Source organism: Bos indicus x Bos taurus, chromosome 4 (assembly GCF_003369695.1).
Source record: "Bos indicus x Bos taurus breed Angus x Brahman F1 hybrid chromosome 4, Bos_hybrid_MaternalHap_v2.0, whole genome shotgun sequence".
Taxonomy (NCBI): Eukaryota; Metazoa; Chordata; class Mammalia; order Artiodactyla; family Bovidae; genus Bos; species Bos indicus x Bos taurus.
Window position 1 is genome coordinate 114,975,603 of NC_040079.1, and position 19,896 is coordinate 114,995,498.

Here is a 19,896-nt window from a genome sequence, read left to right on the forward strand (position 1 = left end):
TTACTGAGCCTGGAGGCAAGTTTGTGTGGTCTCCCCTGAGTCTCCTTAGCGCACACTTCTCTCTGCTACTCAAGTGCTTATGGGGGTCTGCTGCCTGTCTGTGAGTGAAGCCTGGGACTGAATGAGGGATACGTTACTGTCCCAGGACTGGCCAAGTGCACAGTAGATCCGTGCTGTGTGCTGAGACCATGGGCAGGGATGAGGTGCTGTGGGCTTCTCTGGACTGTCACCAGGGGTCCCTTCACATACTAACACATCACCGACCTCTGCTGAGGATTTCTCTGAGAAGAGCTGACAACAAGGGTAGTCCTAACAGACCCCGAACTGGGAAATCACAAACGCTGCAAGATGCATTCTGCATCACAATGTCTTGGACCAGATCCTTCTCCAATGAAGAGGGACAGAAGCCATGCAGAAGGCTATGCACTGCCCCCAACAAATCAAGGAGACTTTGTGCTCTGCTAATGGGGAGGATGCAGTTGGGAAAAGTGAGTTTTCTTTGGGCAGGAAGTCACTCATTGCACCTGCTTGGGATCCAAACTCTGGAGTGGGGCCCTGCTGTGGGGAGAAGATGCTTGCGTGTCTTGGTTTGAGTAAGACTTCTGAATTTTCCTAAGAAACATTCCCCCAAAGCTCAGAGACAATACACAGAAGGAGCTACAAGGTCTGCCAGGGCGAGATGCTGGATGGAGGCCTCCCTTCCTTCCTGGAGGACAGAGGAGGGGCTTTACTGCCTGGGGTCTAGGAGGCCAGGGCAGGGAGTTGGGTTCACTCAGCTCCTCTGGGAAGCCACATTGTTAGGGACTGACCTCGAGCTGGACACAAAATGTGCTCTCTGTCCTGTTCCTGACCTCCACTGGAGGGAAAGGCACTACAAAATGGAAAGGAAACAGCCCTCCCAAGGCTCTGCAGACAGATGGACGCTGAAGGGTGTGGTCTTGTTCAGTGGTGGATGAGGGGACTCCTGCCACATGCAAGAGAAAGTTCCAGCTGCTGGCCTGGGCCTGTGATGGCAAGTCTGTTCAAACTCCAGGGCCAGCCCTAGAGACACAGAAACCCCCCCGACAACTTCCTGCTGACACGCTCTTCTTCTCCCATGTCTGGTCTATCTCTTACAAACTCCCAGAGGAAAGGTGTTTGCAGGTGAAGGAGGGCTGCGCTCTCCTCTGGTTAAGGGGGTGATCTGCAAGGGGGACAGCCAGTGGGGCTGCAGGAAGCAGAGCGGGGCTGATTTGACTTCACTGTCCTGGGCTGTGTGGCCTCTGAGTCCCCTCACTCACATGGAGAAGGGACGTCATCCTCAGCAAACGTGCCAGGATGGCACTGATGGTAAAATCGAACCATTTGTGGGGAAGTGTACAGGTAGTGCCGGTGGTAAAGAACCCGCCTGCCAATGCAGGTAGATGTAAGAGACACAGGTCTGATACTGGGTTCAATGCCTCCATGCCCCTGGAGGAGGGCATGGCAACCTACTCCAGTATTCTTGCCTGGAAAACTCCATGGACAGAGGAGCCTGGCAGGCTACAGTCCATGGGGTTGCAAAGTCAGACATGACTGAAGCAACTTAGCATGCACGCACATACTTTACATAGGGCTTCCCTGGGGATTCAGATGGAATCTGCCTGCAATGCAGGAGACCTGGGTTCGATCCCTGGGTTGGGAAGATCCCCTGGAGAAGGAAATGGCTTCTCACTCCAGTATTCTTGCCTGGAGAATTCCATATATATGGTGAAAATGGTGTCACACACATGCATACATTATGGGCATTATTCTGAAGAAACATGAGTGAGAAGCTTTGGAAGACCAACCTGACAGAAGGAAATCTAAGAGGATATACAGATAACAGAAAAATGTGGGCTGTAGGAAAAGACTGAATACAAGAAGAGGGGAGAGGTGGACGGACGGGCTGAGGGAGAGAAGGAACTAGAGCTCCGCTGTGCTGGGCTCCGTCTGCATCTCCCCCTTTATCTCCACACTGTGGTGTCTCTGCACCCACTGAGCAGAAGAGCGCCGGTGCACGAGGGGCGTCCCCAGCCCCCGCCCCAGCTCTGGGCACCGCGCCCCTCTGCCAGCCCTGCTGCTCCTCACGAGGCTCCAGGAGGCGGAGCTCCGTGTCACGTGCCCTGTTCTGCCCCTCCTTCCGAGGACTGGAGGCAGCGATGAGCCTTCCCGTCTCAGAGGGCCCCCTACTCCCCAAGGTCCCCTTGCAGCAGGCTTGTGCCCTGGCCCCAGCCACCCACCTGCTCGCTACTCGGCCCCACCCCCACGCCCGCCGTCCCTGCGCCTGCTCGGGTCCACAGCAGACCGTGCAAGGCCATTTCCAGCTCGGCACTGCAGGCGTGGTCTGGAGGAGCTGCCCTTTCTCAACGGGCTTCTGGAGCAAAGCAATCCTTTAGCCAACTGCATATACGTTCTGAAATCAGTGCTTTTCACTTAGAGAGGGCCCATCGATAGGCAGCTGATACATGAGTGATGCATGTATGACACAGTTAATGTAAACATTTACTGATGGAATGGCTTGGTGTGAGACGTTGGAGACAGGTCAGTGAATAAAGAAATAAAACCTCCTTCCAGGGCTGACACATTAGTGGCTACAAGACAAACGGAACAGGGGAAGGACACAGAGAGTGACATGGGGCAAGGGCCCCAGAGATGCACCTGGTGGGGACACCGGACGGGGGGGGGGGCAGCGAGAATGGGAGGGCCTGCTGGAGATGGAGGGGGAGGCCGGAGGGCTGGGGACACCGGCGGTGACCCACCCGGAGCACTGGGACTCAGGCCGAGATGAAGCCATCAGAGGCCTTAAGAAAAGTCACAAACGATCCTCCTCCTGTTGTGACGAGTGTGGCCCTAGCAGTGGTGTGGAGAGCAGTCCAGCGGGGAAGGGTGGGCAGATGCAGGGACCAGTGAGGTGGCCATGGCAACGGGAATCCTCCCTGGGACTCAGGAGAGCCTGGACCAGAGCACTGGGAGTAAGGGGGCTGGGGCAGGGCAGGATTTGGATCAGGACTCATGGATAAGTGGGATGGAAAGTGTACGCAGGAGAGGGCCTGTGGATCTGAGACCTTGTCCCTGTCATCCCTTTCTGGGCCTCTCCCTTTCTGAGCCTCGTCTGATGCACAAGGCAAATTGAGGGACCACTCCTCTCTGCTGAGCCCCTCCCCATTCACCTCCCTCTCTTTTCACCCCAGCACTGCAGGAAGCTCATCCGCCAAGCCCTGCACGTGTGAGGTGCTGCTGACATGCCAGCTGTAGTCAAAGGTCTTCAGTTATTACAAAAAATAACTTCTAAAATGTCACCAAATATCATCCACTTCTCCAGAAACAAATGAACCGCCGCCATGAGCTGTGTGATAGGAAACAGAGGGGCCTTCACAGGCGGAGGCCAGAAGGGTGACAAGCAATGACTTCAAGGCAAGCATCACTTGGGCCTCAGCATCTTCTGCATGCTCATTCCACTAGGCAAAAACCATCAGTCCTAACAGGAAAGGAGACTGGACCTGGGACCGCTGGCTGTGTGGCCTGACCTCCCAGGGCCATGCCCCTGCTGCCCGTAGATTGCCTGGAACCAGGGTCATCAGGGCGGCCGCAGGCCTTCCCGCTGCTCTGGCCCGGGAGGCAGAGCGAGTCAGGACCACACCCGCCGGAGCAGAGCCACTGCAATGGAAGAACACCTTGACCGCAGCCAGGCGAATACCCCAGCTCTTGATGAAATGTGTCTTTGGGAGTCTAGCCAGCAGAATTTTATGATTTCCTATAACATTCTAATTACCAGATCCAGAAAATGTAGCTATTTCCATTAAATTCCCAACATTTGCAAATATCGTTTTTTTTTTTTTTACACCAACTACTGTGTTCTTCAGTGTACATTAGACTGAGATATTACAGTAATGAATATCAATTCATGTTTCCAAGTGCAGGGCCGTGCACAAGGCAGCTGTTCAAAAATATTTATTGAATACACAGGCATATATTTCATAGAAAGTTCCATCTTGGGTTATACTAATAACCAATCATAACACAAGTCTCCCTCATCTCTCAGCTTAATAGTTAACATCACAAGTTATTTTCATCTCAAGGCAATAAACTGGAGATAATGTACAAACACACTGTCATGTTGGATTATATGGAGCTGAGCATAATGAATGCCATAATTCAAATAATATAGGAAGCAAGAAAGCTTGAATAACCAAAATATTTTTGAATTACTTCCACTTATAAAAAGATTCACAGTTGTAATTATCATAAAAGCAGGTGTATAATAACTGGATATTGGCTGCATAAATTAATGGCTAGCTGTTTATTCCACGTTTGTAGATGATGACCGCTAAAATTAGACACAGCACTGTTTTAGCAGACTTCTACAAGTTACTACTTTTAATCAATGGACAGAGGTTAAAAGTGAAATAAAGCTCTCATTAAACCGCCAGGGGTCACACAAATGAGATATGGACCACTGTGGCTCATGGGGTTGTTTCTTGCTTTAATAGGTGAATTGAGTCACCTGAGTAAGAAGCACAACTCTGCACTAGTCTCTTCTTCTCAAGCAGGGGCTCCCAAGGGATGACAAGTGTTCCCTCTGCAGCCCTCGAAGGTGTGAGCTAATAAATGGGGTATATCAGGTTTGTGCCCAGAGGGGAAAATGCCACCCAGATAAGGAGGCATCCTTTAACAGAGTAAGCCTGCCTCAGGGGCTTGGCCTCTTTTCACAATTGGTATCTCTAGCAATAAAGTTTGATTTTTAAATACAATCTGCCACTTGGTTAAGGCAAACTTTTGGGGAGGGGGCGCTGTCCAGACCCTCTGGCTCCTCCACTCCCCAGGGTGCTGGGTCCAGCTCTCACCTCCATTCTGCAGAGCAGTCTGCACACCTAAGAAAACAAGGCTCAAAAGTGGAGTAAGCTGCCAAGGTCACGTTCCCAGCAATGACAGAGCTGCTGGGATCTGAATCCAGGAAGCAGCTCCAGGGTCCTCGCTCTGACCTCTTCTCTGCGTGCCTGGGGTAGCTGTTCGGATCATTCCCATTTTGCAGTACTTCCCTGGTGGCTCAGAGGGTAAAGCGTCTGCTCACAAGGAGGGAGACCCAGGTTCAATCCCCGGGTCGGGAAGATCTCCTGGAGAAGGAAATGGCAACCCACTCCAGTATTCTTGCCTGGAAAATTCCATGGACGGAGAAACCTGGTAGGCTACAGTCCATGGGTCACAAAGAGTCGGACACGACTTCACTTTCAGTTTTCTTTCATTTTGCAGAGGAGGAAACCGGGGACCAGCGAGTGAGCGGAAGGATATCCACCCAGGTACCTGTGTTCCCCACCCACGATCTGAGCCCATGCTGATCCCAGGGCAGCCTCAGGGTAGAAATATCTGCATAGGAAGGCAAGTCGCCTTGGTCAGCCTCTAAGACTTGCTCTGTCTCAAACACAGACTAGCAGGCAGGAATGTCAGCCCCTGGAAAAGGGGCAGGGCAAGGGGTCACACCAGCCTGGAGTGAGGTGCGGGGAGGATAGTTTAGACCCCAAACATGGAAGAGAGAGAAAGATCCCACCCGGAACAAGCTGTTCCTCTGTTGATTCACGTGAACCTTCCTGGATCCCAGTGAGAAGAAGTGGGACCTGCTCATGTCTCTTCACACTGGCTTGGCCAAAAAGTTCATTCAGACTTTTTTGCAAGATGTTATGGAAAAACCTGAACAAACTTTTTGCCCAATTCAATAAATTACTTTAGGCCTCAGCTAATGGTGCAGGATGATAGTAATTTTTCAATGGAAGACTCTCTCCAGATCTGTTTAAAAAAATACTTCTATTGAGTAGAAACACTGCTCTCACATCTGATTGGTCTAAATTCTGGGCAGATAGGTGGGGAAGGGAGAGGTCTATGCAGTATTGGTTCTCAAAGTGGGGTTCACCTGGGAACCTGGTGAACCTTGAATTCTCAGGCTCCACCCCAGAACTACTGAATCAGAAACCCTCAAGGTGGAGCCAAGGTAAACATGTTTTCACAAGCCCTTTTGGGGTGATTCCGAGGCTCACTCAAACTTGAAAAATACTGACCTGGCATGGGGTGCCCTAAGGTATATCATTCCTGTCTGAACATCCCGAGTAATGAAAACTTCACTCAAGGCACTGAGACGAGAGGTGAAGATCTGAGGCAGTGAGCAGTTCACAAATCTCACTGATTTGTGAGGCTTCACCCATCTCCCTGATCTTTCTGCTGACTGGCTTGGACAAGGACGCCATGCATTTCTCTCACTGGCTCAAACACCTCTGGGAAAACATTCTTGAAAAGTACTTTTAGAAAAAACAAAGACTCAAATCATGAATGTATAATGGGATAACAAATTCTATGACAAACATTACATTTTTTAAAGTTTCAGTTGACCTGGAAGATGGCTGAAAGTACTTTGCCTTTAAGATCCAAATAAGTCAATACAGTTGCCCCCCAGTCTCCATGGAGGATGGACTCCAGGACCCTCTCAGACACCAAAATGCTCAGGGGCTGAAGTCTGAAGTATATGCATATAACTTGTGCACATCCCCCTGTGTACCTTAAATCATCTCTAGATGTCATCTCTAGATGAGTGTTAGTCATTCATTCATGTCTGACTCTTTGCAACCCATGGACTGTAGCCCACCAGGCTTCACCGTCCATGGGATTTCCCAGGCAAGAACACTGGAGTGGGTTGTCATGCCCTCCTTCAGGGGATCTTTAGATGACATAAAAATACAATGTAAATGCTACGCACACAGTTGCCAGCAAATAGAAACTTTGCTTTGTGAAAGTTTCTGGATTTTTTTTTTGATCCACAATTGGTTGAATCTGAGGACGGGGAACCCACAGATAGGAAGGGGTGACTGTACTGAATTTTTAATACTCAGTTCAGTTCAATTCAGTCACTCAGTCGTGTCTGACTCTTTGCGACCCCATGAATCGCAGCACGCCAGGCCTCCCTGTCCATCACCAACTCCCGGAGTTCACTCAGACTCACGTCCATCAAGTCAGTGATGCCATCCAGCCATCTCATCCTCTGTCGTCTCCTTCTCCTCCTGCCCCCAATCCCTCCCAGCATCACAGTCTTTTCCAAGGAGTCAACTCTTCGCATGAGGTGGCCAAAGTACTGGAGTTTCAGCTTTAGCATCATTCCTTCCAAAGAAATCCCAGGGCTGATCTCCTTTAGAATGGACTGGTTGGATCTCCTTGCAGTCCAAGGGACTCTCAAGAGTCTTCTCCAACACCACAGTTTAAAAGCATCAATTCTTTGGTGCTCAGCTTTCTTCACAGTCCAACTCTCACATCCATACTTGACCACAGGAAAAACCATAGCCTTGACTAGACGGACCTTTGTTGGCAAAGTAATGTCTCTGCTTTTGAATATGCTATCTAGGTTGGTCATAACTTTTCTTCCAAGGAGTAAGTGTCTTTTACTACTTGATAAGAAAAAAGTATTTAAAAATATGAAAACCTAAGGGTTCCCATTTTCCTATAAACTAGTCATGTCCTTGAAAATAATCCTTTCCTCCTGATTCAGGATATTCATGTTAGTAGCAGTTGCACATAAATAAGGCTTTCCAAATAAACATCTTATCTTTATATGGAAGGAAGTTCAGGAAGAAGGAATTGACGTTCTTCCCCAAAGATGACAATACATTTTTGGGTTCCTTTCCCAGAAATTAGTAAATAACAAAATCTTTTCATTTAAAAAGAAAAAAAAAAAGCCTGTTCATAGCAAATGCTTAAATTGAATCCATATGCCACTCACATACTTAAAAAAGGAGATGGCTGCTGTGAGCCAATTTCTCCACTCATTCTGGGCCAAATAAAACAGATTTCAGTTAAAAAAAAAAAAAAAAAAAAAGCTTTTATTGCCTCAGAGGGAGCTCTATTCATCCTGTAGGGTATACAAGTACTATTTATTTTTCATTCAGAATTCCTGATTCTCTACTTCATACACATTTTCCCACTCAGGTCGACTTTATCCACTCTGTATAAGTACATTAAAATCTGAAAAACATAACACCTTCTCTGGATGGAACAAATTTTTAAAAAAATGTTGAGGCCGCATAGCTAAGGAAACCATAAACAAAATGAAAAAACAATCTATGGACTGGGAGAAAATATTTGCAAATGATGCAACCAGCAAGGGGTTAATTTCCAAAATATACAAACAGCTCCTACAATTCAGTAACAAAAAAGACAAATAACCCAATTGAAAAATGGGCAGAAGACATAAATAGACATTTCTCCAAAGATGAGATGTACATGAAAAGATGCTCAACATTGCTAATTAGTAGAGAAATGCAAATCCAAACTGCAATGAGGCATCACCTCACACCAGTCAGAAGAGCCACCATCAAAAAGTCTACCAACAATAAATACTGGAAAGGGTGTGGAGAAAAGGGAGCCCTCTTACACTGTTGGCAGGAATTTAAATTGGTGCAGACACTATGGAGAACGGCATGGAGGTTCCTTAAGAAACTAAACGTAGAGTTTGCATATTATCTAGCCATCCCCATCTGGGGTGCAGATCCAGAGAAAACGCTATTAAAAAATACACACACCCCAAAGTTTTGGAGCACTGTTTACAATAGCCAAGGCATGGAAACAACCTAAATGTCCATAATGATGAGTGGATAAAGATGATGCGGTAGACATACACAGTGGAATACTATCATCCATAGAGAGTGAAATAGTGCCATCTGCAGCAACATGATGGGCCTAGAGAGTGTCATACTGAGAGAAGTAAGTCAGACAGAGAAAGAACACCATAGGACATCACTTTTATGTAGAATCTAAAATATAGCACAAATGAACACAGCTACGAAGCAGAATCGGATTCACAGACATGGAGAACAGATGTGTGGTTCCCAGGGCGGAGGGGCTGGGGAAGGGAAGGATTGGGAGTTGGGATTAGCAAATATAAGCTAGTATATATAGGACAGATAAACAATAAGGTCCTACTGTAAAAATGAACTTATTGATAAGAAAAAAGTGTTTAAAAATATGAAAACCTAAGGGTTTCCATCCAGCCATCTCATCCTCTAACACCCTCTTTTCCTTCTGCTCTCCATCTTTCCCAGCATCAGGGTCTTTTCTAAGTCAGTTTTTTGCATTAGGTGGCCAAAGTATTGGAGCTTCAGCTTCAGCATAAGTCCTTCCAATGAATGTTCAGGATTGATTTCCTTTTGGGTGGACAGGTTTGATCTCCTTGCAGTCCAAGGGACTCTCAAGAGTCTTCTCCGGCACCACAGTCCAAAAGCATCAATTCTCCAGCGCTCAGCTTCCTTTACGGCCCAGCTCTCACATCCACACATGACCACTGGAAAAACCACAGCCTGGACTAGATGGGCCTTTGTTGGCATTGCTGTTTTTTTTCTGGAATTGCTTCCTCTATAATCCAGCAGATGTTTTCAATTTGATCTCTAGCTCTTCTTCCTTCTCTAAACCCAGCTTGGAGACCTGGAAATTCCTGGTTCACAGAATGCTGAAGCCTAGCATGCGAGATTTTAAGCATGGCCTTACTAGCACGGGAAGCCCTACTAGCATGGGAGATGAATGCAATTGTCTGATAGGTAGCACATTCTTTGGTACTACCCTTCTTGGGTACTGGGATGAGGATTGACCTTTTCCAGTCCTGTGGCTATGGCTGGGTCTTCCAGATTGACTGACATAATGAATGCAAAACCTTGATGGCATCATCCTTTAAGAATCTGAATTCTTAAATTCAGGATTTCATCACATCCACTAGATTTATTAACAGCAGTGCTTCTTAAGGCCCACTTAGCACTCCAGAATGTCTGGCTCTGGGGGACTAACTATACTATTGTAGTAATCCGGTTCATTAAGATCTTTTTTGTACAGTTCTTCCATGTATTCTTTCCATCTCTTCTTGATCTCTTCAGTATCTACTGGGTCTCTACCATTTTTATCCTTTATTGTGCCCATCTTTGGGCAGAACGCTTCCATGATGTTCGCAATGCTCCTCAAGAGATCTCCAGTCTTTCCCTGTTTGCTGTTTCCTTCTATTATTAAGCACTGCTCGTCAAAGAAGGCCTTCCTGTCTCTCCTAGCGACCTTTGCAACTCTGCATTTAACTGGAGATGCTTCTCCCTCTCTCCTTGCTTTCCACTTCTCTTTGTTCTTCTGCTATTTGTAAAGCCTCCTCAGATAGCCACTTTGTTGCTTTTCTTTTTCTTCAGGATGGTTTTGCTCGCCACCTTCTGTACAATATTACAGACCTTTGTCCATAGTTCTTTAGGCACACTGTTAACTGGATCTCGTCCCTTGAACGTATTCATTACCGCTACTGCGGATTCATACGGGATTTAAGTCACACCTGGCTGGCCTATTGTTTTTCCCGGTTTTCTTTAGTTTAAGCCTGGATTTTGCTATGAGAAACTGATGGTCTGTGCTCCGGGTAGGCTCCGGATCTTGTTTTTGCTGACTTGATACAGCTTTTCCATCTTCAGGTACATAAAATATAATCAATTTGATCTTGGTATTGACCATTTGGTGATGTCCATTGTGTAAAGTAGTCTCCTGTGTTGTTGAAAAGGTGTATTTGCTATCACTAGAGCATTCTCTTGGCAGAATTCAGTTAACCTTTGCCCTGCTTCATTTTGTTCTGTTACTTGCCTGTTACTCCAGGTATATCTTGACTTCCTCCTTTTGGATTCCAATCCCTGATGATGAGTGGAACATCTGATTTAGGTGTTAGTTCTAGGAGGTCTTCTAGGTCTTCATAGAACTGATAAACTTCAGCTTCTTCACCATCCAAGGGGCATAGACTTGGATTACTGTGATGTTTCATGGCTTGCCTTGGAAACGAACCGAGATCATTCTGGCATTTTTGACGTTGCACCCAAGTACTGTATTTCAGACTCTTTTGCTGATTATAAGGGCTACTCTATTTCTTCTATGGGATTCTTGCCCACAATAGTATATAAAATAGTCATATGAATTAAATTTGCCCATTCCCGTTCATTTTAGTTCACTGATTCCTAGAATGTCGATGATTATTCTTACCATCTGCTGCTTGACCACATCCAATTTTCCTTAATTCGTGGACCTAACATTCCAGGTTCCTATGCAATATGTTCTTTGCAGCATCAGATTTTACTTTCATCACCAGACATATCCATAACTGAGCATAGTATCCGCTTTGGCCCAGCCATTCATTCTGGGGCTATTGGTAATTCTCCTCCAACCTTCCCCAGTAGCATATTGGACATCTGGGGGACCCATCTTTTGGGCCTTTTATACAACTCATGAAGTTCTCACAGCAAATATACTGGGATGGTTTGCCATTCCCTCCTCCAGTGGATCCCAGTTTGATCACAAATCAAAACACTTCATCTAAAATGCACTGCGTTACAGGCTTTTCAGACAAATTTCAAGGGCTGTGGCTAGAAAAGCCAGTAGATGGGCACCGGGCGTCCCTGAGATCAAGGATAAAGAACACCCCTGGAGGGACTGAGAGAGGTGACCAATGAGTAGACAGATGGATACACAGATAGACAGGTAACCAGGCCAGGAAGGAAAGGAAGTGAGAAGTCACGACACTGCCACAGAGCCACTTACATGACTGCTAACCACGATACAGTAAAGTCAGTTTATGAATAAGCCCCAAAGAACCTGGACCTCAAGACTCGCAGGGTGTGATGCCAAGGATGAGATGAACAGGCATGGGTCAGCCAAGTGACACCACTGAGTAGGAGGAAAGCATGAAGAGAGTCAGCTCCTGCTGGAGGAGAGCTGGGCTTAAAGGGGCTCCATGTAAATATCCCCATTCACGGGGCAGTGCCGGGAACCATCTCAGATCAATGTGGAATCACTCGCCCTTCTCTTTACACTGCTGACCAGCCTGTATCTCAGAGTCTGTGTGGAGCAGACCTGCTGCTGCCCAGGGAGCTCAACTCTGGAAGAGCCCAGAGCACACTGTCTATCCTGACCACAGCAGGGTGTCATTCTTCCCACACCCCATCCAAATAATCTTTTTCCATGTCACACTTTAAGCCAGGAAACTTGTCAAATAATGTCCTGGCCCCTGGAAAGGGAGGGTCTGATATTTCAAATAGTGTTTCAAGGCACATCATCAGGCAGATGAAGGAAGAAGCCCAGAGGAAGATGCCAGCTATGAGGATGCAGGCTCTGCCGGTCACCACGAGAGAGTCATGTGCAAAGTCACTCTGCTCTGAAGGCTCCACAGATACAAGGCCTCCCTAAATAGATGTTATGTCATGTAGAAACCAATTTCTAATGCAAACACCTTCTCAGCTTTGCTGTGAATGTAGATTATTTGGGCACCTATATTACATTAATATTATGTGTCATTCCTATCTCAAACACACTTCAGATTTCTTACAGAGCTTGCAATTTTCTCATTAAGCAATCATGCTCTAAATTTCAAAGCTAATGATAAATGTTAATCAACAAGTCTAAGCCTTTAAGAACTGAAGGCACAAAAATAGTTTCTGATCTTCCCTAATTGAAGCAATGTAGCACCTCACCTAGACTTCTAAATAAAGCTTACATTTTCACCCTGAGCCATCTTGTTGCTAGAGCCACAAGCTTGAAGGATGACACTGCACACAGGGACCTTCCAGAGAACTCACAGGTTCATTTAGCTGGTCCACGTGATGCCCTCTCCCTACCTTTTCTGATGTCTTGTCTTGCACAGGTGGCCCTGCGCGGGGCAGGGTTGGAGGAGGGGGTGCCCGGCGCTTCTTCAGGTCCGACTTGACCGACACCCCTGAGATGTTGCCAAGAGAGAGGGATGGACCCAGGATAACAGAACGTGGATTCACACACGGGGAGTTCGGGGTCGTCAAGCAGCCCTGTCGGAGGAAGAGACAAATAGAAAACCTGCATTACTCTGAGATGCTTCTGGATGCTTGACTGCTCAGAGATGAAAACTGAACACCCAACGCCCACCAGAGCTTCTCCATCATCGTTTTTACAGACAAACAATGTTTGAATCACAAAACTTTTGTTTGAGAGCAAAACCCTTCTATTTTCACTCTCCAGGGAAAGTGACCACAGACCCCATTATAAAACAGGTTCCTGGTATGAGGTTTATTTTGCTAATCGTGAAGGAAACAGCAAGACTGTTTAAATCTGTATGAGGAATTCTTACCAGCGAGAATCATGGAAAACTCTCGATCCACCTACAGTGATGAATTTGCCTCCTTAAATTTGTGACCTGCCATCAGACCGAGTACTTAGATGTTGAGAAGGGGAAGGAACAGATCAACAGGTGTGTTTCTCCTGGAACGCAGAAGCAGCGCATCTTGGCCGTCTGGAGCAGCATCTCACCCCCTGCCTGGAAGGGGCTTAGGTTTCTCCTAATTTGGGGAAGTTTCAAATAATTGACAGGGCAGTATAAACAGCCTGCCCTGGATATTTCATGTGACCATCAAATGCAGTACTTCATGACAGATCCCTAATTAACTGAAAACAAATTCAACCTAACACCCTAGTTAATTGCTCCCAAGGAGCAACGTCTATATCCAGGGAGCAGACTAAAGGCATATATATGTATTTTTTTCAGTTCTTCCTCCTAGGTTCTATTTAGTGGAATAATGCAAGTGTTAGTGCAGGGAAGAGCATTTAGATAACTAGCAGTCTAATTCCAAATTAAAACCGAAATGGATGCCCATCCCTTACCCTTCTATGCCCTCTGTCCTGCCCTGACCCTCCCCAGAACCAGCGTTTCCACTCCACGCGGTCCACACTGAGGGCCAGTGCGTGGAGTGGTCAGTACACAGATGCAGGGGACCCAGAACCAGCGTCTCCACTCCACGCGGTGCACACTGAGGGCCAGTGTGTGGAGTGGTCAGGCCGCAGATGAAGGGGACCCAGAACCAGCGTCTCCACTCCACGCGGTGCACACTGAGGGCCAGTGTGTGGAGTGGTCAGGCTGCAGATGAGGGGGACCCAGAACCAGCGTCTCCACTCCACGTGGTCCACACTGAGGGCCAGTGGAGTGGTCAGGCTGCAGATGAAGGGGACCCAGAACCAGCGTTTCCACTCCACGAGGTGCACACTGAGGGCCAGTGTGTGGAGTGGTCAGGCTGCAGATGAAGGGGACCCAGAACCAGCGTCTCCACTCCACGCGGTGCACACTGAGGGCCAGTGTGTGGAGTGGTCAGGCTGCAGATGAGGGGGACCCAGAACCAACGTCTCCACTCCATGCGGTGCACACTGAGGGCCAGTGGAGTGGTCAGGCCGAAGATGAGGGGACACACTGCCGGGACTCGTGACTTTGCCACTGATAAGCTGGGTGACCTTGGAGAGGTTTCGTAACTTCTCTCTGCCTCAGTTTATCTCCTGCAAAATTGAGGTCAATAATAGTACCTCCATCCCAGAGAAATGGTGAGAACGAAATGGGTTACAATAGGTGAAAGAGGCTTAAGAGAGTTCAAGGCACAAAGTGAGCATCCAGTATGTGCTGTTACGGTCATTATGCATTTGTATGGTTTTTTTTCTCCCCCGTTACGGTGTGAGCCCCATGAGGACAGTGGCCATTCCCTTTTTGCAGTCATAGCCGAGTCCCAGGCTCCCAGCAGCTCCTGGTAACTGGTGGGCCCTTGAGTCCACACAAGCAGGAGTGAGTGGGTGGGCAAATCTGCCTTACATTTCACACCAGGAACTTGTGGGTGAGCCATCAGCTCACCACATTTGAAATAAATATAGAAAGAAAACTCACCACTCAATAGCAGCCCTGTAAGACGTGCCCTCAGCCTATTCTGTTCTGCCAATTACATCAGTATTGTTTCCTGAGAAGATTTTTGAGACTTAGATTTTCTTGTACTTAAATATTAACATCAAAGGAAAGTGGAATCCCTGCTTCTTATGCCAATTCATGCTTTCCTGCAAGACGCTATCAAACATACTGATAATCAAAAGCAGAATCCCCATAGCAGGTCAGGGACCCACAGGAAAGAGCCCTACACCCAGAAAACTAAACCCAGGCTCCCACATAAAAATGTAAAGAAAAAATGTCAGTTGTTTCTCCCAAATCCTCGAGTTTTGCAGACGTCAGATGTGTACTAAGCAGTCGCTAAGTCACGTCTGACTTTTTAGTGACCCCATTGACTGTAGACTGCCAGGTTCCTCCATGGGATTTCCCAGGCAAGAATACTGGAGTGCGTTGCCATTTCCTTCTCCAGGGGATCTTCTTGACCCAGGGATTGAGCCCACATCTTCTGTACTGCAGGCAGATTCCTTACCGCTGAGCCACCAGGGAAATCTCCTACTAAGCAAATGAGCCAATGCAAAATGAACTCTTAAATACTTCCATCTACCTTACACGTACCTCCATTGCAACTGTGAACACAGAAAAAGACAAAAGAACTTAAGTGCACTCAACAATGCTGGGTCTGGATGGTAAATGAAGCAAACCAGAGCAAGGGCTAGGCTGACCCAAGTCTGGAGCTGGGCATGCATTACACTGAACGGCTGGCTCGCTCGCATGCCCCCCACCCCATTCGAGAGGATACAAACTCATGCTGTAGAGGTTTGTTAAGGCCTGTGAAGCACAGCAGAGAACCCTATCCACTGCCTGCATCTCTGGAGCGTGCCCAGACCCATTGGCATCCCTTAAACATGGACTTTGTGACAGGGTGCCTCGCATTCCTGACCCTGATTGCTTTTCTTCCCTCTTCCCTGTCTACACTGGCACTGCCAGTCCTTCTTGCCTCAGTCCTCACCACAACTATGCCTGCCTGGCAGAAGCCTCAGCGCCTCTTTCAACTCACTTTGGTTCCTTCAGTGCCCCAAGCATGTTCCCGGCTCTGTGCAGACACTCTGTTAAAAGCACTTCACAGCGCATCTATTTTATATCTATTTCAGGCTCTTCCTCTGTAACCCTGCTGCCCTTACAGCACCGGGACTTCTGAGTCTGTCAACTCTTTCCTGAAGTGGGGGGGCTGCCTCAGCGCCCACCCTGCACACACAAGCAGGAACAGCTCCATCTTTAAAACGAAGGACCTTCCACTCACTTCAAAGTTGCTGTCAGCACCCAGCGTGTTTCTGTCACGTTAGATGTGTCCCATATATGTGGTTTCCCTCCTTTGATAAGTATTTTTGGTAAGAATGATCTCATCAGGGCCACAGAGAGATGGCCTTGACAGCAGAGAGTTGGAGCCCAGGGCCACCGATCCTGGCTGTCTCCAGTCCTGACACCCGTCACTGACGGGCTTCACAGTGTCCACGTCTCTGGAACAGAGCTGAGTTCTGACACCACAGGTCTTTTAGCCAACTCTGTTCTACAGAGCACACACAGCTCTCTCCCAAACCCAGCCCATGCTTCACACCCTCAGTGTCAGTGTCCCCTAGTTCTCGGTCCACCGAGCCCTCTCATCGCTGAAACACAGCAACGCTTCTCAATTTTCAATCCAGGGGCGGCCAAAACATCTTGGCTGCCCAGAGGATATTTGTGGTTTAACTCGTTTCCTTCTTTCCCCACTCCTGGAATTTGCGCACACAATAAAGAAAAAAAAATCCACAGAATAATTTGGATAGAAACATTGCTAAGTACTGGATGTCGTTTGGGAGGCTAATTCATATCAGTGTAAAATAAGATGGTAAACCGCACTGTGGCCCATGTAGCCTGGGGTCTAGACAGCCTGGTCCACGCCTCCTGTTCCAGTTGGGTTTTCTCCTGCTGTGCAGTGGCCAAGTTTCACGGGGAACAGACCACGGCTTGCCTGCAGGAGGGATCTCATTTCCTGCTCTTGTCCAAACTGTTCAATATCATTTAAAAAAAAAAAAAAATCAAATCCGTTTCTCATAGGGGAGTGAGTCATACCTTCCTACAAAGGTTGGCAGAAAAATTCACAGGTTCTGGCTTTCATAGTCACATCAGATTTTCTTAGTTTTTTTCTCCTGTGATGGAAGCCCAATAAATCATTAAGAAAGAGCAATGGATAATGAAAACGGGGATAAAGCAAACCCTACTGACAGGGCCCATAAGAGGTCTCATTGTTAAGATGGCTCATTATGTTGACCTCGCAAACAGAGAATAAAATCAGTGATCCTCGAGACTGACCAAACTGCCCAAAAGACATTCTGTTTTCTCACTGGCCCTACCTTCTCAAAGCTACGAGACCACCAGCTACAATCTCCACCAGGAGGTCCAGACCTCTGGCTCCGTGACCACAGGACTCAACTACAGGCTGAAATTTAACCATCCCTTCAGAGAATTTTTCATTGGCGGGGCATAAGAAAGACCCCATCAGAAATGGAGGACACTGGTTCTCCTTAAGGGCCAGTCACCCTCTCTTTTCCCTCTAATAAATTCCCCTTTTCTTGCCTGACTGCCCAGCTTGCTTTCTTTTTCTCTGAATTTGCCTTACACCAACCTTTAGGACCCGGAACTCGTGGGACTTCAGACTGTGGGGTGTACACCTCCTTTGCGGTCACTGGAGGGCTAGTCAGATGGGAAACAGTACTAATGCCATGAATTCACACCACCACTGACAGCCTACGGATTTATTACCTTCAGTATAAAATGATAAGATGGGACTTCACTGGTGATCCAGTGGCTCAGAATCCCAGCTTCCAGGTCAGGGGGCCTTGGTCAGGGAGCTAGATCCTGCGTGCTGAAACTAAGAGTCTGCATGCCACAGCTAAAATTACACAAGCTGCAACTGAAGACCCTATGTGCCTTCACTGAAGATCGAAGATCCCACACGCCTCAACTAAGACTCGGTGGAGCCACATACATGAACAAATACTAAAAAAAATTAAGATGATAATTTGATCCCATCTCACATGCACAGCTGGAGGTGGAGGATTGGGAAACAGCTTTGGGATCTGTTCATTTTGCCATAGATATCTAATTTTGAGTTAAATACGTATATTTGTTTTTGTTTGAAATGTACTCTAAATTCTAGTGAATCCTGATCTCCTTCTGCTGTCATTGCAGCCAGAACAACAACCGTGGAGACCACTGTTCCTGCAGTGATGGTCTCAGTAGGTTAGGGGCAGAGCTAATTCTTAAGGCCAAACCTACAGTCACCCCTTCCCCACCCCCCGCCCCTGGGAGCTCATGGGTTCTCAGGATGGCTCAACTGAAAAAAAATGCATAGCTGAAAAGTTGAGAATTATGTTTTATTCAGTAGACAAAACTGAGGACTTAAGCCTGGGACACAGCCCTTCTGAGAGCTCTGACGGACAGCTCAGAAGAGCTAAGGTGGGAGGAGCCAGAATATATAGGGATTTTTGCAACTCGAAACATCAAAAGAGTGCCGTTAATTAAGGAGAACCAGACATCACGCTTCTCTTTATATGGGAAGAGGCAAGTCTGGCTCACTGAAATCATCACTTGGACATCTACCTCAGCCACCTGAAGCCAGCTTCCTGTGGAGTTTTCTCATCCTGAGTCTTCTCAGGGTCTGCCTTGTGGGTGGCTGCAGAGTCTGCTGGTTTAATGGTGGGGATCCTGTTTCCATCCCGAGTTCCCTTACATCTGGGTGGCTGTAGTGTGACGACGTGATGACTGCAACACCCTTTGGTTTAATGGTGGGGATCCTGTTTCCATCCCGAGTTCCCTTACATCTGGGTGGCTGTAATGTGACGACATGATGACTGCAACACCCTTTGGTCTGCTGCTACACCAGCGACATTTGTTTCACTGACACAAACTCCCTTGGCTTCTCTCTGGGGAGAGGCACAAACCCTGAGGGTTTTCCAAGCAGCCATCCTGAGAAGCTGTGAGCTCCTAGGCGCGGGTGGGTGACTGTAGGTTTGGCCTTAAGAATTAGTTCTGCCCCTAACCTGTCAGGACCATCCGTGCAGGCAGAGTGGTCTCCACGGGGCCAGCACTGCCGTGACAGCTCCCTATAGCGCTGGGGAAGGCTCTGGGAGTGCTGGGTCTCCCTGGAATGATTCTTGGGTTCACAGGGACTGCAAAGAGCAGGTTCTCCTCTTTACTCATTTACTCATAATCCACTGGGCAGGACACTGAGAGTGCCCAAGGTGAGCATCACCCTATCTGTGTGGGCCCCACTGTATCCTCTGCTGCAGCTGCTGACGTCACCCGCCTCAGGCAACTCTACAGGCATCCATGTCACAGCTGAAGGGGGCCTCTGTCCCTAGAAACAGGAAGGGCGCTGTGAACTCTGACTAGAATATGCTTCTGAGATAAATGGGGCAATGCTGTACTTGAAAAATTTCTGTCTAAATTGTTTCTGGGACTTCCCTGGTGGTCCAGTGGTTAAGACTTCACTTTCCAGTGCTGGGGGTGTGGGTTCAATCCCTGCCAGAGGAGCTTAGATCTCACATGCCTTGCAGCCAGAAAGTCAAAACTTTATAAAACAGAAGCAATATTGCCACAAATTCAATAAAAACTTTAAAAAATGGTTTCATAAAGAAGTAAGGATGAAGAGTTATTTGTTCCCATTTCTCAAAACTGTTCATTCTGGCAAAAAAAGACTATCTTGCGAGAATCAAGCATATGATAAAGGAGACCTTTTGACATGGTTGGTGAGGCATTCAGACAGAGGTTTTGGCCTAAATATTGAGGAAAATATTTTGGTTATAGTAAGTACAATCTGAAATAGCCATCAACGATTTTATCAGCATCACATGCTTCTAAATTAGACCAGATATTCTTAGGATGGCATGGTTTTAGAGTTTTAATGGGGAGAAAAGCTGAGGCCCAAGGAAATGAATTGAACTCCTCAGGATGCCTGAGCTCCTGGGGAATGGGATTCAACTGGTCAGTTCCAAGCATCCTGCATCCCTCCTCTCCGTTCACCATGCTGTCCCCTTTTGAAAGGATTTCAATAGCTTTGCTTTTCTCTTTTTCCTTTCTCTCTTCCTTCCCTCCTTCCTTCCTTGTTTCGTTCTCTCTTTATCAAAAAATTCAGTGGGAGAGAAGTTAGTCAGACCTGTTAC

The 19,896-nt window shown here is 47.4% G+C and overlaps 1 protein-coding gene across 3 annotated transcripts in view; it reads right to left on the reverse strand.

Moving 5' to 3' along the window:
- COBL (cordon-bleu WH2 repeat protein) overlaps positions 1–19,896 on the reverse strand; it is a 299,076-nt gene that overhangs the window by 122,284 nt on the left and 156,896 nt on the right. For all 3 annotated transcript variants that reach the window (XM_027540263.1, XM_027540264.1, XM_027540262.1), the window contains one exon: positions 12,648–12,830. In XM_027540263.1, coding sequence (XP_027396064.1) covers positions 12,648–12,830 — 183 coding nt within the window. The remainder of the gene's footprint in view (positions 1–12,647; positions 12,831–19,896) is intronic.